This window comes from Brachyhypopomus gauderio, unplaced genomic scaffold (genome assembly GCF_052324685.1).
Source record: "Brachyhypopomus gauderio isolate BG-103 unplaced genomic scaffold, BGAUD_0.2 sc91, whole genome shotgun sequence".
Lineage (NCBI taxonomy): Eukaryota > Metazoa > Chordata > Actinopteri > Gymnotiformes > Hypopomidae > Brachyhypopomus > Brachyhypopomus gauderio.
Genome location: NW_027506912.1, coordinates 874,927 through 895,841, shown reverse-complemented (window position 1 = coordinate 895,841; position 20,915 = coordinate 874,927). Strand labels below are relative to the sequence as shown.

The window sequence follows — 20,915 nt, the reverse complement described above, 5'->3', positions numbered from 1 at the left end:
TTGTCCGCCGACAGCCCCAAAACATCAATGCAAAGAGGAGATCTGCATGGAGGAATGGGCCAACATACCAGCAACAGTGTGTGCCAACCTTGTGAAGACTTACAGAAAACATTTGACCTCTGTCATTGCCAACACAGGATATACAACAAAGTATTGAGATGAACTTTTGTTATTGACCAAATACTTACTTTCCACCATTATTTGCAAATAAATTCTTTAAAAGTCAGACAAAATGATTTTCTCAATTTTTTTTTTCACATTTTGTCTCTCATAGTTGAGGTCTACCTATGATGTCAATTACCGGCCTCTCTCATCTTTTTAAGTGGGAGAACTTGCACAATTGGTGACTGACTAAATAGTTATTTTCCCCACTGTAGATGGCCAGGAGAAGGAGTGGTCCCTGAATGTGGATGCCCTGCTTCGTATGTTGCAGAAACTTTCAAGAGGTCAACATAAAACATCATTGGAGCTGCTCTGGTAATTCAGCAATGAAGCAAGAGGACAGTCTCCTGATCTTCTCCACTGCCCACAACACCTCTGAAGATTTCTGGACAGAGGCCTTCTAGACAAAGATGTGGTTGATCTGCATAAGGGAACATTAAGATCCTCATACATCTTTCAACAGAAGCTTTGATGTCATCCAGAAACTCTGCCTTCTCTGTTCCCCCTCACCTCCTGTCCCTTCTGTAGTCCAACATCATGCAGCCCATTCTACTGTATAGCTATAGTTAAACACGTGAGAGGTGCGCTTGTGACGTTAAGCACAAACGTTAATTTTAACAGCACAAACGAGCACAAACGTAGCACAAACGAACGAGACTAGTTTGGAGTGATTTGGTCGTGGAGGGGGGGGGCTGGTGACATCACACGTATGAAAAAGATCCAGTTATAGCCTAATTTAAAAACCATAAAAGCACAAACGTTAATTTTAACAGCACAAACGAGCACAAACGAACGAGACTAGTTTGGAGTGATTTGGTCGTGGAGGGGGGGGGCTGGTGACATCACACGTATGAAAAAGATCCAGTTATAGCCTAATTTAAAAACCATAAAAGCACAAATGTTAATTTTCACAGCACAAACGAGCACAAACAAATGAGACTAGTTTGGAGTGATTTGGACATGGAGGGGGGGCTGCGTGACCACGCGTATAAAAAGAATCGGTTTTATTTTAAAAACCATAAAAGCACAAACCTTAATCTCAACAGCACAAACGAGCACAAACGTAGCACAAACGAACGAGACTAGCTTGGAGTGATTTGGTCGTGGAGGGGGGGCTGGTGACATCACGCGTGTGAAAAATAAAATGAATGTAACTTGACAAAGCAAGTGATTGAAGCGTTAATTTTACCAGCACAAACAAGCACAAATGTAGCACAAACGAATGAGACTACTTTCTCTACTAATTTGGAGAAATTTGGGCGTGGAGGGGGGGCTGCGTGACGTCACAGGTCAGAAAATGTATTTTTAAATTACACAAAAGCCTTAATAGCACAAACGAAAATATTTACAACCCAAATGGGCACAAACCCGGCACAAACGAACTGCAGTGTTATTTCAGCATTTTGGGTTTGAGGGGGGGGGGGGGGGGGGTCAGCTTCACGTAGGTTTCCTGCTTTCCCTTCGGCTTGTTCAGCAAGCTTGTCGGCATCTTTTTCGAGACTGGTGGCCACTTCGTTCAGGACCACCCTCTTTTTTCTTAGTTCCTCAACGTGGTCCTCGGCAGCCTTTCTCTTTTGTTTCTGTGCCTGGCTCTCCTGTTTTCTTCTTTCTTCTTCCAGGTAAAGGCGGTACTGTGACCTGGCCGAAGCAGCAGCTCCCAGGAGCTCTTTTGTCAGGGGCACATTAAGAACTCCCCCACTGACAGACACATAATCACATATGATTCTCTGAGCCACAATGGCATCCTCCTGCATGTTGTCTTCCTCTACCTCCTTATTGACAGAAAAGCCACGTTCCACGGTTGCTTGGCCATGGGAAAGAAGCAGAAGCTTCTTACAGAAAGTCCAAAGCTCAGGATAGGACTTGCACAGGTGGCCATGTAGAAAAACATCAAGCCTGGTTTGCATCGGCTGGAATGCAGAGAAGGACTCTGATTTTGCCTCCAATGACAAGCATGCTTCAAACTGCTGGATTATCACATCACCTGATAAAAACAAACACACACGCACACACACACACACGTCAAGGTGAGGAAGTTAACCATGAATCAAACAGACAGATGACTGAAAAACCCAAGTTTATATTGCATATGATATTTCATTGTGACCACATACAACAAATTTAATAGCTTCTGTATTGTTAGCTTTTGTATTGTTAAGTACCGGCAGAGACGCCTCCTAACAGCTGGCCTTCCTGCAGAAACTTCTGCACAAGACGTTTCATTCTCTCCTTGGACAAGTCCGGGTCAGAGAACATGTTTCTTGGGTCCAAGGATGCCATTTGCCTCACAATACCATACTTCAACGGGCTCTTCATCTGAAGTTTTTGGACTATTTTTGTAATGCAGTCCACGCAGTCCTGCCTAAACTCTAGCTCTCTGCATTCACTTACAGTGCTCTGATGCCTACTCTGGAGTTCCTGACAGGAGTGGTAGGGTAAAACCTGATTACCACATTATTTTGGCCATGTCCCTGACTTGTGCTTTCCTGATCCTGATTTTGAATCTATATCTAATGACAAAGCCTTTATTTGTGAATTTTCATAGCTTAAAAGTTGTATTTCATGCTACACATGTGGCACAATAAGCCTATACACACGTGGACAAAATTGTTGGTACTCCTTGGTTAATGACAGAAAAACCCACAATGGTAACAGAAATAACTTTAATCTGATAAAAGTAATAATAAATAAAAATTATATGAAAATGTACAAATGAAAGTCAGACATTGCTTTTAATACTTTTTACAACCCTGCGGACACCCTGGTTAATGGATAGGCTCTGTAGAAGACACTTGTGGCAACGCATCAGCGCGGCATATTAAAGGCTTTTTAACCTAATCAAGCAGTTTGCCATTGGAAATTATTGGCAAAACTTTAACATCAGCAACATCTGTAGCCAAGTTTGACATTTTTTTCTAACCACCTTTGAAGGAGTTATGGAGTGCATGCAGACCACAACTTCCCACCACGATCAGCTGAGAACCAAATTCCTCTGCATGGTCCTGCTGCAGAAGTTCCAAGAACTTCCAATTGACGTTCGGACCATCCATGGAAATGGACACCAACTTCCTCAGCTGCAGATCCTGGACACAGTCCTGGGGAACAGTTATAATTATTTTCAAAAGCAGACAAGGCTAGCCTAGGCTCAGACAAGACATATTCAATGGCTAACAACCAGAAAACAAAGTTAACTCACTTTGAATCGGTGAAGCAAGTCCTGGGCGGTCGCGTGTCCCAAGAACTGGGAACCAAGAAACCTGGACTGGACACGGTCGTCCTTCCAGACACTGACGTGGATGTCGAGTTGCTTGTTTTTAGTGCTGTGGTTGAGGGTTTCATCAAACATGAGGATGAACTCGCTGCTAGAATTTAATGTCAATGTCAATGTTTATTTTCAAATATGGAAAACCAAAAACAAAACAAATGATAAAACAGATAACAAAACAATTTTACATATTTGAAAAGGAATGGGAAGAAGTATAAAACTTATTTAATCCCACCCTTCTCCAAAGCTTATTACAAAAAATAAAAAAAATATTATTCCCCCCCCCCTCAATTAATTACATTTCATAAATACTGAAACTACCATTTCATTTAACTCTATGAATATATTTTGTATCATATAACTTTAAACATAAATATACAGTGTATATGCATACACTCATAAGTACAAGCGCATACAGACATATACACAACCCCCCTAAATTCCCATTTATTACAATGTATATACATAAATAATAATCAGGCACACTCAGCCTCCCTATATCTTTTAAAAATATTATTTTTGTACTTTTCTTTAAATTTTTTCATGTTTGGACATTCCTTTAGTTCCATACTCAGAATGTTCCATAATTTTACTCCAACCACCGAAATACAGAACCCTTTACGTGTTGTATGAACATTTCTTCTTTTAAAAATTAACTGTCCCCTTAATTGATAACCCTCTTCCCTTTCAATAAATAGTTTCTGAATATTTGCTGGTAATAATTTGTTTTTTGCTTTAAATGCTATTTCTACTGTTTGCAAATCTACAAGATCTGTAAATTTGAGTAATTTTGACGACAGGAATAGTGAATTGGTATAATCCCTATAGCCAGCCCCATGTATTATCCTTATTGCTTTCTTTTGTAAAATAATTAATGGTTGTATAACAGTTTTATAATTATTGCCCCATATACTTGCACAATTATTTAAGTATGGGAGAACTAAGGAACAGTATAAAATATGAAGTGATTTGTAATTCAAAACTTGTTTTGCTTTATATAATATTGCAATTCCCCTTGATACTTTAGCTTGTACATGTCTAATATGAGATTTCCAGCTTATTTTATCATCAATTATTACACCAAGAAAATTTATTTCAGTTACCCTTTCAATTTGACATCCATCTAAATGAACTTGTAGTTCTAGTTTATCTCCACTGTGCCCAAAAATAATGAACTTTGTTTTACTGACATTTAGTGATAGTTTGTTATGGTCAAACCAATTTTTTATTTTCTTTAACTCTGTATTTATTCTATGCTCCAACAATTTCAAATTATTCCCTGAAAAAAACAGGTTTGTATCATCAGCAAATAAGACACATTTCAAGGACTCTGATACTTTACATAAATCATTAATATACAAAATAAATAACTTGGGTCCCAAAACTGACCCCTGCGGTACACCACAAGTAATGTCCAAACATGAAGAGCAGTGCACACCCATTTTTACAAACTGCTTCCTGTCACTGAGATAACTTTTCACCCATCTCAACACAATTCCCCTGATCCCATAACGCTCAAGCTTTTTATTTAAAATGTTGTGATTTATGGTATCAAATGCTTTCTTTAGGTCTAGGAATACCCCAACTGTATACTGTTTTTGTTCTATTGAGTTAGTAATTTCTTCAATTGAGTCCATTAATGCCAGTGTTGTTGATCGGTTAACTCTAAATCCATACTGACTCTCTGTGATTAATTTGTGTTTATCAATGAATTGGTCTAAACGGTTATTAAAGAGTTTTTCTAAAATTTTGGAGAACTGAGGTAGTAATGAGACTGGTCTATAGTTTGTGAAAAGGTGTTTGTTGCCAGTTTTAAACAAAGGTACCACTTTTGCTATTTTCATTTTATTTGGAAATTTACCGGTTTGAAATGATAAATTAGAAATGTATGTTAAGGGTTTAGAAATTCCCTCGATAACCTTTTTTAGTACGAACATATCAATGTCATCACAATCTGTAGATGTTCTATTTGTGCATTTAAAAACTGTATCAATTACCTCATTCTCAGAAACTGCTGTGAGGAACATTGAGTTCAGATTTCTGTCAATGTAAGGTTCTGTTTGTTCTATAGCAGTTATTGAATCAGAAATTTGTCCTGCAAGCTCTGGTCCAATGTTTACAAAAAAACTGTTTAAGCTATCAACTACTTCATTCATATCATAATTATCTTTATTATTAATTGAAAAATACTTTGGGTAATTTACTTGTTTGTGCCCATGTTTTATTACAGTGTTTAATATATTCCATATTCTTTTAACATTATTTTTATTATTTTGTAATATTTTATTATAATATTCTTTTTTAGCTATTCTTAAGATACAAGTTAATTTATTTTTATATTTTTTATATTTATTTTCTGACTCTTTAGTTCTCATTCTTAAAAAACCTCTATATAATGTATTTTTCTTTTTGCATGCATTTTGTAAACCTCTAGTAATCCAGGGATGACCAATGTAATTGGATTTTTTGGTAAATTTCTTTATAGGACAGTTTTTATCATATAACTTTTTAAATATTCTTAAAAATTCCTCGTATGCCACGTTTACATTATTTGATTTATACATATTATCCCAATTTTGTGCTAGTAGATCACTTTTAAATGTATTTAGCATATTTTCTGTTCTCACCCTTCTATATTCTGTTCTGTTAAGTTGATTAATTTTATATACTTGTTCGTATATTATAAATACAGGCAAATGGTCACTGATGTCACTGATTATCAATCCACTTGTTATGTTGCTTGTGATGTCATTTGTAAATATATTATCGATAAGAGTGGCAGAGTGTGAAGTTATTCTAGTTGGTCTGGTGATTTTTGGATACAGATTTATACTACATATAGTGTTAATGAAATCTTCTGTCATTTTATGGTTACTAGGATTGAGCAGGTCGATGTTGAAATCTCCACAAATAAAATATGTTCTATTACTCTTTTGAATAAATATTTCCTCCATCCATTCCTTAAACAGTTCAATACTAGATCCAGGTGTTCGATATATACAGCTAATTATTAGGTTTTTCTTGTTTTCTGTATACATTTCAATTGATATACATTCCAGTAAATCATCAACAACAGTTGACATTGTGTCCAACATTCTAAAGCTTAAATTTTTATCCACATATATTACAACCCCCCCACCTCCTTTGTTGTGTCGATCCCTATGTACAAAATCATATCCTTCAAGCTCAAAATCCACTCTTTCAGTATTAATCCATGATTCTGATATTGCAATGATATTGAATGGTTGTGTGAATTGCTTAAGGTAATCCCTAATACTTGAGAAATTTGCATACAGACTCCTACTGTTAATATGTATAATAGATAATTTCCCGTTTTTGTTCATTTGATTATACTGTTCGTCAGTATAATAGCAACATTTGTTATTGATGGAGTTAAAAAAGTAATTATCTGGATCAATATCATGTTCATTGCTCAGTGAATTTTAGATTCAGTTACCTTACAATCCAGTTCCATTAATATTTATCCAGTTCCTCAATTCTCTTCACCATCAACACTTTAGCCTCTTCTGGTGTTCCATTCAGCTTGATAAAGATTTTACAGTTTGAAGTCCAAGTATGTTGAATTCTTTTCTGCTTCTTGAGATAACGTGCTTTCTTAGCCATGTCAGCGTTGTACTTTGTCAGGTGCTCATTGATGAAGATGTTTGTCCCCTTTAATTTTCTCCCTTGTTTTAGTAGTGTAATCTTATCCTTTCTGTTAACAAATCTCATGATGACTGCAGGTTTGTCACTGGTATTTTTTCTGGGCAAAGTATGGCAAGCTTCAATCTTGTCACAGTCCAGATCTATTCCTTTAGATTGCAAGAACTTAGCCACTTGGTGTTCTGTGGAATTACCATCCATTATAGGATCACTGTCACTGTCAGCAGTCACTGCCCTAGCGTATGACCAGAGGTAGAATTCACCTCTACCACCAGCTCTTTTTTAAAGAATGGAGGTAGACCGAATGCTGTAACATATCTTGTTTTATCTTTTCCGCAAGTAAATGATTTAACTAAGGCGGAATCAGGGAACATGGCTTTAAACAATGAGTCAATTCCTTCATTTGATCGGTATGACTGGTGACTCGTAACTGTTTTTAGTACCCATATTACCTCAGCCTTCAAAGTACTTGTAGAGCCACATACAGCTTGAATGCTAGGTTGAGCAGATTCTTTTGTTATACTGATAGCCATTGCAGTAGCGCTAGCAGCAGAGCAAAACGTCGATATTGCAGGCTGCTGCTGACGAGCCTTCGCGAAGGCAACATGTTTTACGCTATTCATGTGGGAATCCGCCGCTTTAATCCCCATCGTGCCGAGCTTGAACACTTTGCAGCACACAGCACAAACTTTGCAAATTTAAGACATTTTGGTTGAAAATTTAAGACAAAATAAGACTTTTCAAGGCCTTATTTGGCAAAAATGAAATTTAATACCATTTAAGACTTTTTAAGGACCTGCGGCCACCCTGAGCTCATGTGCCCCTGGTGGCACCCCTAGAATCCCCAGAGGTACCAAAACATTTTTTGGGGGGTACGGAGCATATTTGTATATGTGGTCTTTCATATATTCCCCTCTGTATTGTTATCCGGTAACGTTTCTCATGTTCAATTACCAACTACTATCTCTTATGTGCTGATCCACATTTACACTAACAAACTAATCACATTCATAACCAAGCAGGGACACTGATGCCAGTTAGCCTCCTAGCCATGGAGAGTGAAAACATAAGGAAACTAAAATCATTCATGACTGATGAGGAAACGTTCAAACGTCTGTGCTCAGAGTCTCCCACTACTGTTTACCTGTGTGAATGTGTTGATGTTGCTGGAGATGACTCCGCTGAGTAAAACTCTTCCCACACTCTGAGCAGTGATATGGCTTCTCTCCTGTGTGAATGCGATGGTGCAGTTGAAGATTCCTCTGTGTAGTAAAACTCTTCCCACACTCTGAGCAGTGATATGGCTTCTCTCCTGTGTGAATGCGCTGGTGTTCATTGAGATGACTCTGTCTAGTAAAACTCTTCCCACACTCTGAGCAGTGATATGGCTTCTCTCCTGTGTGAATGCGCTGGTGTTCATTGAGATGACTCTGTGTAGTAAAACTCTTCCCACACTCTGAGCAGTGATATGGCTTCTCTCCTGTGTGAATGCGCTGGTGTTCATTGAGATGACTCTGTCTAGTAAAACTCTTCCCACACTCTGAGCAGTGATATGGCTTCTCTCCTGTGTGAATGCGCTGGTGCAGTTGAAGACTCCTCTGTGCAGTAAAACTCTTCCCACACTCTGAGCAGTGATATGGCTTCTCTCCTTTGTGAATGCGCTGGTGTGTTTTGAGATTATTCTGTTGAGTAAAACTCTTCCCACACTCTGAGCAGTGATACGGCTTCTCTCCTGTGTGAATGCGCTGGTGTACGTTGAGATGACTCTGTGTAGTAAAACTCTTCCCACACTCTGAGCAGTGATATGGTTTATCTCCTGTGTGAATGCGCTGGTGTTCGTTGAGATGACTCTGTTTAGTAAAACTCTTCCCACACTCTGAGCAGTGATATGGCTTCTCTCTGGTGTGAATGAGCTGGTGCAGTTGAAGACTCCTCTGTGCAGTAAAACTCTTCCCACACTCTGAGCAGTGATATGGCTTCTCTCCTTTGTGAATGCGCTGGTGTGTTTTGAGATTATTCTGTTGAGTAAAACTCTTCCCACACTCTGAGCAGTGATACGGCTTCTCTCCTGTGTGAATGCGCTGGTGTACGTTGAGATGACTCTGTGTAGTAAAACTCTTCCCACACTCTGAGCAGTGATATGGCTTCTCTCTGGTGTGAATGAGCTGGTGCAGTTGAAGACTCCTCTGTGCAGTAAAACTCTTCCCACACTCTGAGCAGTGATATGGCTTCTCTCCGATGTGAATGTGCTGATGTTTTTTGAGACTATTCTGTCTAGTAAAACTCTTCCCACACTCTGAGCAGTGATATGGCTTCTCTCCTGTGTGAATGCGCTGGTGTTCATTGAGATGACTCTGTGTAGTAAAACTCTTCCCACACTCTGAGCAGTGATATGGCTTCTCTCCTGTGTGAATGCGCTGGTGTTCATTGAGATGACTCTGTCTAGTAAAACTCTTCCCACACTCTGAGCAGTGATATGGCTTCTCTCCTGTGTGAATGCGCTGGTGCAGTTGAAGACTCCTCTGTGCAGTAAAACTCTTCCCACACTCTGAGCAGTGATATGGCTTCTCTCCTTTGTGAATGCGCTGGTGTGTTTTGAGATTATTCTGTTGAGTAAAACTCTTCCCACACTCTGAGCAGTGATACGGCTTCTCTCCTGTGTGAATGCGCTGGTGTACGTTGAGATGACTCTGTGTAGTAAAACTCTTCCCACACTCTGAGCAGTGATATGGTTTCTCTCCTGTGTGAATGCGCTGGTGTTGCTGGAGATTTCCCTGTGTAGTAAAACTCTTCCCACACTCTGAGCAGTGATATGGTTTATCTCCTGTGTGAATGCGCTGGTGTTCGTTGAGATGACTCTGTTTAGTAAAACTCTTCCCACACTCTGAGCAGTGATATGGCTTCTCTCTGGTGTGAATGAGCTGGTGCAGTTGAAGACTCCTCTGTGCAGTAAAACTCTTCCCACACTCTGAGCAGTGATATGGCTTCTCTCCTTTGTGAATGCGCTGGTGTGTTTTGAGATTATTCTGTTGAGTAAAACTCTTCCCACACTCTGAGCAGTGATACGGCTTCTCTCCTGTGTGAATGCGCTGGTGTACGTTGAGATGACTCTGTGTAGTAAAACTCTTCCCACACTCTGAGCAGTGATATGGCTTCTCTCTGGTGTGAATGAGCTGGTGCAGTTGAAGACTCCTCTGTGCAGTAAAACTCTTCCCACACTCTGAGCAGTGATATGGCTTCTCTCCGATGTGAATGTGCTGATGTTTTTTGAGACTATTCTGTTGAGTAAAACTATTCCCACACTCTGAGCAGTGATATGGCTTCTCTCCTGTGTGAATGCGCTGGTGCAGTTGAAGACTTCCCTGTGTAGTAAAACTCTTCCCACACTCTGAGCAGTGATATGGCTTCTCTCCTGTGTGAATGCGCTGGTGTTCATTGAGATGACTCTGTCTAGTAAAACTCTTCCCACACTCTGAGCAGTGATATGGCTTCTCTCTGGTGTGAATGAGCTGGTGCAGTTGAAGACTCCTCTGTGCAGTAAAACTCTTCCCACACTCTGAGCAGTGATATGGCTTCTCTCCTGTGTGAATGCGCTGGTGTGTTTTGAGATTATTCTGTTGAGTAAAACTCTTCCCACACTCTGAGCAGTGATATGGTTTCTCTCCTGTGTGAATGCGCTGGTGTTGCTGGAGATTTCCCTGTGTAGTAAAACTCTTCCCACACTCTGAGCAGTGATATGGTTTATCTCCTGTGTGAATGCGCTGGTGTTCGTTGAGATGACTCTGTTTAGTAAAACTCTTCCCACACTCTGAGCAGTGATATGGCTTCTCTCCTGTGTGAATGTGCTGGTGTTGCTGGAGATGACTGTGTTTAGTAAAACTCTTTCCACAATCTAAGCAGTTGTAGCTTTTCTCCTTTTCCATGTTTACTGATTTCAACAGTCTGACATACTCCTCACAGATAAATGTGTTTATGTAGGTAACGTTTACAGCATTGATTCCTAGAGGAAAAAGACATTGCAAATTCATTGTGAGATGAAGATGAAACAATCATGACAAAGAACCATTTGGGCTCTGCATAATGCTAAAGACATTCATGCTAAAGACCATCAGGAGACAGTGCTAGGCTAGTGCTTTGGTCTGTTGAAGCTCCTTATGAGTTCCAGCAGTGTGATTTGATCTTTTTAATTATTGTGCATCAGAGAATTAATCTATGGGCAGCACCAACACATCACAGAAAATTCACCTGTGCACACGATTACTTAATGTGCCTCTTTAGAAAGCGCTCCTGCTAAAAGTGTCCACAAAGGACATTTTTTTGTACGTACGTATTTGTACGTGTAGTGTGATATATTAGTAAGTTGCTGTGCATTTGCTTGAAAGTCACATATGAATGAACAACTATCACATTTTGTATTTGTAAGTCGTGGTTTTCATTTGAAAGTCATGTTATGTTTGCTTGCAAATAGAATATTTGTGGAATATGTTCTGTTTGTTTACAATGTTTGGGCAGCATTATAACTCCATAGCAGAGTTACTGTCGTGATCAGAAGGGTCTATACCTCTGTCTATGTGGGTATAATGAGATTGGGAGATACTGTGTTAAAGGATGTATAACCCAGCCTGTGTGTGTATAATGAGATTGGGAGATACTGTGTTAATATTGTGTTAAAGGAGGTATAACCCAGCCTGTGTGTGTAATGAGATTGGGAGATACTGTGTTAATATTGTGTTAAAGGATGTATAACCCAGCCTGTGTGTGTAATGAGATTGGGAGATACTGTGTTAAAGGATGTATAACCCAGTCTGTGTGGATAATGAGATTGGGAGATACTGTGTTAATACTGTGTTAAAGGATGTATAACCCAGCCTGTGTGTGTAATGAGATTGGGAGATAGTGTGTTAATACTGTGTTAAAGGATGTATAACCCAGCCTGTGTGTGTATAATGAGATTGTGAGATACTGTGATAATACTGTGTTAAAGGATGTATAATCCAGCCTGTGTGTGTAATGAGAATGGGAGATACTGTGTTAATATTGTGTTAAAGGAGGTATAATCCAGCCTGTGTGTGTAATGACACCCAAAACAAACAAGGCTGCATTATGTATTCAAATCCAAAAGGTACAATTGGGCCTACAGGCTACCTGTAGGCTGTGTGTGTGCTTTAAACTGTTGCTTATTTATCTGGATTATACTGAGAAATTTATCAGTCACATGTTTAAAATATAACTCACCTCTTCAGAATATCTCAAATGTATCACTGTTAAGACAACTTCTTCAACATTTCTGTTGGACTGAAAATTATTAGAATAAAATAATTTTAAAATTCCACACTTCACATTTATTAAAATAAAAAAAACATGTACATGCACACGTGGTGTACATCTAACACATCTACTTTATTCAAACTGTTTCTCAACATAGATCTCGGAGCCATTTCGTATTAAATGCCATGTCATTTTTACAGCGTATCTGTTAATGCTGTAAAAGGTGTTTGAGATCTACAGTATAGGCGAGATCTACTGCCATCTTCTGGTGAAATATAAAATAGCTTTTTTTGTACAAGGGCATTTTATACGGTGCTGGGACATGCCTGCACTAAAGCATATCTTCCTATAAACACCAACATAACGTTTTAGTAAAATGTATATTTGATCTCATATTGTCTTTCACTAATAAATAACAATGTACAAACAACTGAAGAAAATGACAGATGGGTTGAAAACTCAAATGCAGATCCCACAGATCACTACGACCTTTACCAAGACTACATGCACCCAGGGTGACAACATTAACATGCAAGCTTCAAATAATACATGTTAGTAGTGTCATTTACTTTGTTTGCTCTGAAACATAGATAAATGGTAAGACCGATTAACAATGGGAAAATAATCAGAAATAAAGGGCGAAAAATTACATTTCAATGTGGGGGTGGGGAGACAATACACAGTAAACATTTTCTAAAGGAGTTCCTGATGGGGCGTCAAAGCTTCTCCCAAATGTTGTTATTGGGCTTAGGAAAAGTACACCAGTATATATCTGTATGATTTCACCTAAACGTAAAAACACTCCAATGAATAACCAAACTAAATCAAATGTATGTAACATTACAATACATCCACTATAACAGCATAAAATCAAATCGCACAATAAAGCAATTGTAATAAAACCGTACAACATAACTAGCATATAAGCTTTTATTTTTGTAACAGGAACCACTGAGCTACTAAACAAAAGAACCAAATATAATTATATTCGTATAGTATCAAATAAATAGCTACGTTATCTGGCTGGGTTAGTTAGCGCTACAACATCCATTATAAAAACACTTTGACACATTGAATTTTCCACCAACTTAGTCAAGACACGAGATTCAACCGTGAGGTAACGGAACGAACAAAATAGTGTGGTTAAGATGTGGTTAAAAGGTGTTAGTGGTACGTATTACTAAGTTAAGTACTTACAGGTCAACCAGTAGTCCAACACTTCCAAACACCAACACGACAATAGGCGCAACTCCACTAAACGCCCGATGCTGATATTGAGAATAAGGAAACCTGTGGTCTGTAATGTCCGATGGTGATGGTAGGTAGAGGTGGGCGGATCGATCCAAATATCGATACCAACGCTGATATTGATGTGAAGCAATACTCGTGTAAAAAGATTAATACTCAATCTTTTTAACTCTCCCGCACACACCGACTGCTGCGTACGTGGATTCATCAAAGTCTCTTCTCTGTCTGTAAGAGCAGCGTTGCCAACAAGTATCGTCGCTGCAGAAGCAAAAGTCCAGGGGGTGGAGCTAGATCTAGATCCAACTCCTCCCACCGTCCGTAGTTTCTTTTGGTCGGTCCAGGGGGCGGAGCTGCATTTAATCCAACATCTCCTACGTGTCGCTTACGTTTTCCGACCAGGAAATATAAATCCAATAAATTCACCCTTAAGACTGCTACCGTTTAGAGATCAAAATGTTCTTTAAATGTTATTTAAATAACACAATACACGTTTTTTTAAGTTTACAAGAAAACGTAAAAGTTGCCAACTCCTCAGTAAGGAAAGACGCTATTGGCTGTCCTAAAAGTCACAAAATGGCGTCATCGCCTAATTAGCATAAAACCTGTTTTTGAAGTTGTAAAATAATAACGTTGTGGTAGAGAAAAAAATATTAAAATACCCTAAATATGTTAGAGTGACTGACGGAGACTGTGTGAGTTAAATTCAGTGATTTATTTTGTATTACACTGAAGACGCATTTATATTTACATCCGGCTCTGTAAATACGGGGCGGGGTCAATCAGCGGCGGCTTTGGGCATGCGCAGTTCATTTGCAGCGTGGACGTGGAGCGGTGCGGGTCTGCTCTGACTGTCAGACTGCATTGTGAGTGTTGTGGGCGGGGCTCACGTCAGCACCCGCTGCTCGCTGAGGAGTAACTGAAGACCATGTGTGTTCATCTCCGAGTCTACAAAAGTCTCCAGTAACACCACAAAAAGTCGCTAGATTTGTCGCTACTCGCTTAAAAAAGTCACACAGCACGGAGCAGCGCACCCGCCCCCTCTCGTCTTTAGTCTTTACACCGTCACGTTGCTCAGCAACCATGCAGGTAGGCTCCGCCTGGCCCCGCCCACTCAGCGCTCTCCTCGAGTCGACACCTTACAGTACGGAGAGAGAGAGACACCACCGGAGTATTGAAATGTCTGAGAGGAAGACATGCGCCGTTTGGCTTTATTTTATTGCAGAAAATAAAACTACAGCAAGCTGTATAGTTTACAACATGGCTGTTAAATACAGTGGAAACACAACAACTGTGTTAGTTGTAATTAATAGGGAGAGTTATGGAGTTAATGGAGATAAATACATCCAGAACTCTTGATGTCGAAACATGCCTGCTTATAGTTTGAATTTAATGTGATAATGGTGAGGTGAAGTCAACTCTAGCTTTCTTATTCACAGCTTCAGGAATATGGTGGGACCATTTAAGGTGGAATTTTAGACAATAAATTGGTGAGTTTAGTCCAAATGTGCTGTGAATTACTATCTAGCATCCTTTCCATTACACATTTGCAAGAATAACATGAGAGGTGGTAAATATATCAAATCAAATTTATTTGTATAGCGCTTTTCACAACACATGTTGTCACAAAGCAGCTTTACAATCTTTACAGGATTTACAAGGTTAACAATCGTATGGGTCCAAATCCCTAATGAGCAAGCCAAAGGCGACAGTGGCAAGGAAAAACTCCCTATGATGGTGGGGAATAGGAAGAAACCTCGGGAGGACCAAGACTCAAAAGGGAACCCATCCTCCATTGGGTGGCCCGTTAGCACAGTCCGTGGTGCGCTAGGTGTACATGTATGTGTCTTCAATGTAATATACATGTACGTGTCTTCAATGATGCTTTATGAAACATCTTTCTGCTAAGATACATGAGAGGTGTTAAATGTACATGTACGTGTCTTCAATGATGCTTTATGAAACATCTTTCTGCTAAGATACATGAGAGGTGTTAAATGTACATGTACGTGTCTTCAATGATGCTTTATGAAACATCTTTCTGCTAAGATGCGTTTGTAAAACAGCCCTTGTTATTGTGCCGGTCATCAGGTGCAGAATTTAGGCACATATTCAAGTTCTAATGCTGTTTTAAGCAGCAGAAACAACATGGTTGACCGACAAGAGTTGACCAAAAAGCTGTTTTAAGTTTAACTGGTAGGTAAAAGTGTGTCTGTGTGTGTGTGATTAAAAATGGCCAACATTGATGTTCATCTGTGTGACTACTGCAGGACTGCTTCAAGACTACAGACTGGCCGGCACTCTGTGAGCCACACGGAGAGGACATTGACGGGCTTAGTGAGTGCATAACGGACTACATTAACTTCTGGGTGGACTCCATTGTCCCAAACAGGACTGTAAAGTGTTACCCAAACAACATAACAAAGGACATTAAGTCCCTCCTTAACAGCAAGAAGAGGGCATTCAGAGCTGGAATCAAAGAGGAGGTGAGAACGATCCAGGGGAAGATAAAGACCACAATCACAAGACAATTACAGGAGAAATCTGGAGTGTAAACTCCAGCAGAACAACATCAGGGAGGTTTGGAGTGGAACGAGGACCATCACCAGTTTCAGGTCCAACGACAACAGAGTAGAAGAGGACAGTGAAGACAGGGCCAATGAACTAAACCAGTTCTTTAACAGGTTTGACACTACAGGCTCTGCCCTCCCTCATCCTGACTCCACTGCTGTCTGTTCCCTGCAGCCCCCTCCACTCACCCCCCCCCCCCCCTCCCCTCATGATAGACCAGCTCACACCTCCACCTCTCCACCACAAACCACCCCCACAGTGACCCTCACTGCTGACCAGGTCAGGAGACACCTCAATAGACTCCACACAAATAAGGCTGCAGGGCCCGATAGCGTCCCCCCCAGGGTGCTTAAAGCCGGTGCAGGCCGTGTGAAGTCCTGCAGTATGTCTTCAACATCAGCATGAGTCTCCAGATCACGTCCCTGTGTTGTGGAAGACGTCCTGCATCCTTCCTGATCTGAAGATGCCGCGCCCTAGTGATGTGGAATGGGATGCCACTTAAATTTTCTTGTGTGAGTCAAGGCAGGTGAGCGAATACTTTTGGCAATATAGTGTATATATATTCTGGAAGAATGGTCAAAAATCCTCATAAACACACTCCTAAACCTTGTGGACAGCCTTCCCAAAGAGTTGAAGCTCTTCTAGCTGCAAAGCGTGGACCTACGTCATATTGAACCCTATGGCTTAGGAATGGGATGTCACTCAAACTCTTGTGTGAGTCAAGGCAGGTGAGCGAATACTTTTGGCAATATAGTGTATATATATACAATGGCAACAACCCTCTTTTCTTTTTGTAAGGAAGTTGATATTTTATCATATTATACCATAAAAAAATTAAACATTTGACACCAAAATCACTGGAACTTTAATGCATAGTACACAAATCAACCAAAATCAGAAGAAAAACATGTTTATCTGGCCCGCTGTGATTAAGGCCATCACTATGCCTGTGAAACTGCCTGTGTGTCTTTCTAAGATAGGTTTTCCATATAGTAGAAATGTAGAACAAAATCAATTATGTACAAACTGTATACAACTGGAATGACTTGGAATAGAAAACATTTTACAAAAAGAATGCTTTCATTATTTTAATATTGTTATATAACATACATGAACAAAATCAGTATGGGAAACAATAAACTCTTAAATTTATGATCCCATGTTCATTCGGTTCATCCATCTCTGTTAAACAAAGTACGGAGCAAACACGCATCATGAACACACCCTTTATGAATAAGAAACAAACTTCAAAGGGAGCTGCGAATAATTAACTAACGTCGTGGATTGCACTGGATTATATGAGCTCATGACTGCAGCTTTGTAAAAAATCCTTGCTGCCTTTGCAGTTTTGATAGCAAATCTTCAGACGCCCGTTCCAGCTGTGCATCAGTGTAATTCTTGTATTTCTCTGCGTCTTTGCTCTTGTAAGATACCAACAGCACCACCTACTGTGCAGGAGCGGTGTATTTGTACCAGTCGGTGTGTATTTTTGAGAAAATCTCTTCAGAAGGCACTCCTGATCCACTAAGGACAGTTGCACGTATTGTAGGTACGTATTTGTACGTGTAGTGTGAAGTATTAGAAAGTTGCTCTGCATTTGTTTGAAAATAGTATGATACTTGCGGAATATGTCCTGTTTGTTTACAACGTTTTGGCAGCATTATACGCTGCACTCTCAGCACGTTATAGTTTTATTTTCTAACTCCCCTGAATTGTAAAGCATTTAAGATAATTGCTAAAGTTATGGTGTCACTATTTTTCAAATTAATCATTCTATAAGCTATATACAGTTATCTGTAAAACCATTTTTAATGACTCTTAATAATTTTGCAGGGTTGCCAACTCTCACGCATTGAGCGTGAGACACACGCATTTGACCGTTTTCACACGCTCTCACGCCACACTTCCGATATCTCACGCCGAAAAAAAATATCCAGTTTATTTACCTCAGATCCACATATATGATTCAATACGTTACTAGTTCGCTAGCTCTAGCGCCATCCACCGGCGATATAACACTGAATCTGTGTCCATTTTACGTTCGCCACCCCCCCCCCCCCCCCCCCCCCCCGCTCAACAAAATACACTCGCCACCGGCTCCAGGTTAAAATCTCACTCCAAGCGAACGTCAAAAGTTGGCAACCCTGATTTTGTTCAACCTTAAACATTATGAATAGTACCCTAGCAAATTCACAGCAGTGAAAATCACATTATGAACCATGAAAATAACCTTTTCCCCATTAAATATTACATTTTCTGTGATATGTTAGTGCTGCTCATAGAATAATTAATTGAAGCAATGTGTACAGTGGCACTGAACCAAACAGAGAGAGACACGTATCACAACATAGACAAGTGTTTTCATTTTAGTGAAGGAATGAAGCCTAGCACTGTCTCATAATTGTCTTTAATATGATTGTCTTTAATATGATTGTCTTTAATATGAATGTCTTTAGTATGAATGTCTTTAGTATTGTGCAGAGCCCAATCGCTTCTTTGTCATGATTATGTTTCATCTTCATCTCACAATGAATTTGCAATGTCTTTTGTCCTCTAGATATTAATAGCGTCCACATTCCTAAACACTTTACCTACTGTGACGCACGGCGGAGCGGCGAAGGACGACACACGGGATCCTTGGCTGCGATAGACGTCACTTTTATTATTCTACACAGATAGCGCATATAGCGCACGGAGAACACTTAACGGACACGGCAACGTGTAGACTGTACTGTACACATGTGAGTATGAATATGTGAGTATGAATATGTATCCAGATGTTCCTGAGGTAGGTTTATGTTAAATCTGTACTGTACACATGTGAGTATGAATATGTGAGTATGAATATGTATCCAGATGTTCCTGAGGTAGGTTTATGTTAAATCTGTACTGTACACATGTGAGTATGAATATGTATCCAGATGTTCCTGAGGTAGGTTTATGTTTAATAATGTTGTAGATGTTGCGGATGATGTTAACATTGTACAGCTGTGCAAAATAGCGTAGTGCAAGTGAGTGACATGTCCTGTTCAGTGCAGTTAAGTCCAGTTGGTTCAGTTCAGTGGTTTAAAGACTCAGAGGAGTCCACTGTGGTTAAGGAGATCTACAGCTCTGGGAAAGAAGCTGTTAGCATGTCGTGTTGTGCTGGTTTTGATGGTCCTTATTCTTCTACCAGAGGGGAGAGTCTGGAAGAGGTGATGTCCAGGATGGGAGGGGTCAGGTGTCATTTTGTGAGCGCGTTTCCTCACCCTGCTGGTGTGGATCTCCTGAAGCGTTGGCAGGTTACATCCAATGATCTTCTCTGCTGATCTGATGATGCGCTGGAGTCTGGCTCTTTCTTTTGAGGTAGAGGAACCAAACCAGGTGGTTATGGATGAGGTGAGGATGGACTCGATGATCGCTGTATATAACTGGATCATCAGGGTCTGCGGCAGGTCAAATTTCCTGAGCTGTCTCAAGAAGAACATTCTCTGCTGAGCTTTCTTGGTGATGTTGACGGTGTTCCTCTCCCACTTCAGGTCCCTGGATATGGTGGTGCCCATGAACCTGAGTGACTCTACAGTGGAGACTGCAGAGCCATTGATGTAGAGGGAGATACAGGGGGTGGGTTGCGTCAGATATCCACCACCATCTCTACAGTCTTGTCTGTGTTTAGCAGCAGGTGGTTGTCGCTGCACCAGGACACCAGCTGATCAACCTCCTTTCTGTAAGCAGACTCATCACTGTTGGCTATGAGGCCCACCAGGGTGGAATCATCCGCAAACTTCAGGGCTGTCCAGGTGCTGAAGGATGAAGTAGAGAGTTAGGTCGACCACATCATCAACAGATCTGGTTGCTCTGTATGCAAACTGGGGGGTCCAGCAGGGGGGTCTGTGATGGTCTTTAGGTGGGCTAAGACCAGGCGTTCAAAGACCTTCATGACTACAGATGTCAGGGCGACAGGTCTGTAATCATTACGTCCAGTGATGGTGGGTTTCTTGGGGACTGGGATGATGGTGGAGGTCTTGAAGCAGGCTGGATCACAACGGAGCTCCAGTGATCTGTTGAAGATGCTGGTGAAGACTGGTGCTAGTTGCTCACAGCAGTGTTTTAGGATGGATGGAGAGACTGAATCAGGTCCCGGGGTTTTCCCTCACCTTCTGTCTGATGAAGAGCCTGTGGACGTCCTGCAGGCTGATGGTGAGACAAGCTGGGGGTGGAGGTGTGAGAGCCAGCGTGGGGGAGGAGGGGGGTTGATGATGGGGTGAGAGAGTCTGCTGATTGTCTATTGTTTGAAATCTGCAGAAGAACTCGTTCAGGTCGTTGGTGAACTGTCGGTGGTTCAGGAGGTTTTTCTCACCTTGTAGCCAGTGAGAAGCTGAAGACTGTTCCAGGCTGACGATGGGTCGTTAGCTGTGATGTGGTTATTCATCTGCTCTGAGAACTTTCTTTTCGCTGCTTTCCCTCTTTCTCCAGTTTGTACTTGGCTTTTTTCTCACCCTCCTTCTCTCGCCTAAGCTGATTCAGTTCTATAGAAAACCAGGGTTTGCTGTTACTGTGTTTAACACGTGTTCTGGTTGAAATACAGCTGTCTTCACAGAAGCTCATGTATGACGTCACAGCGTCTGTGTATTCGTCCAGTCCGTCTGTCGCCTCCTCAAACACAGCCCAGTTTGTGGATGTGAAGCAGCCCTGCAGCTTCTCTGTGTCTCCACTGGTCCACCTCTTCACTGTTGTAACGGCCGGCTTGTTGGTTTTGAGT

The 20,915-nt window shown here is 40.6% G+C and overlaps 2 protein-coding genes across 2 annotated transcripts; both read right to left on the bottom strand.

Annotated features, from left to right (window-relative positions):
* Positions 1-460: 460 nt before the first annotated feature.
* LOC143494154 (uncharacterized) lies at positions 461-3,508 on the bottom strand. The gene is made up of 4 exons (XM_076992243.1): positions 3,359-3,508; positions 3,086-3,257; positions 1,604-2,146; positions 461-522 (listed from the first exon to the last, which is right to left on the bottom strand). Exons 1-4 carry the CDS (start codon positions 3,506-3,508, stop codon positions 461-463), a joined length of 927 nt encoding a protein of 308 aa, XP_076848358.1.
* Positions 3,509-7,989: 4,481 nt separating this feature from the next.
* Positions 7,990-11,187, bottom strand: LOC143494166 (uncharacterized). Its single transcript, XM_076992254.1, has one exon. The coding sequence runs from the start codon at positions 11,116-11,118 to the stop codon at positions 8,224-8,226; it is 2,895 nt and encodes a 964-aa protein (XP_076848369.1). The 5' UTR covers positions 11,119-11,187; the 3' UTR covers positions 7,990-8,223.
* Between the last annotated feature and the right edge of the window lie 9,728 nt (positions 11,188-20,915).

Excerpts from the sequence above, each read along its gene's own strand:
- LOC143494154 (XM_076992243.1), bottom strand. The coding sequence starts at position 3,508 with ATGTTTGATGAAACCCTCAACCACAGCACTAAAAACAAGCAACTCGAC. Across the intron at positions 3,258-3,358 it reads ACTTGCTTCACCGATTCAAA|GACTGTGTCCAGGATCTGCA; the intron begins GTGAGTTAACTT and ends ACTGTTCCCCAG. Across the intron at positions 2,147-3,085 it reads ACTCCATAACTCCTTCAAAG|GTGATGTGATAATCCAGCAG; the intron begins GTGGTTAGAAAA and ends TGTTTTTATCAG.
- LOC143494166 (XM_076992254.1), bottom strand. The coding sequence starts at position 11,118 with ATGAATTTGCAATGTCTTTTTCCTCTAGGAATCAATGCTGTAAACGTT.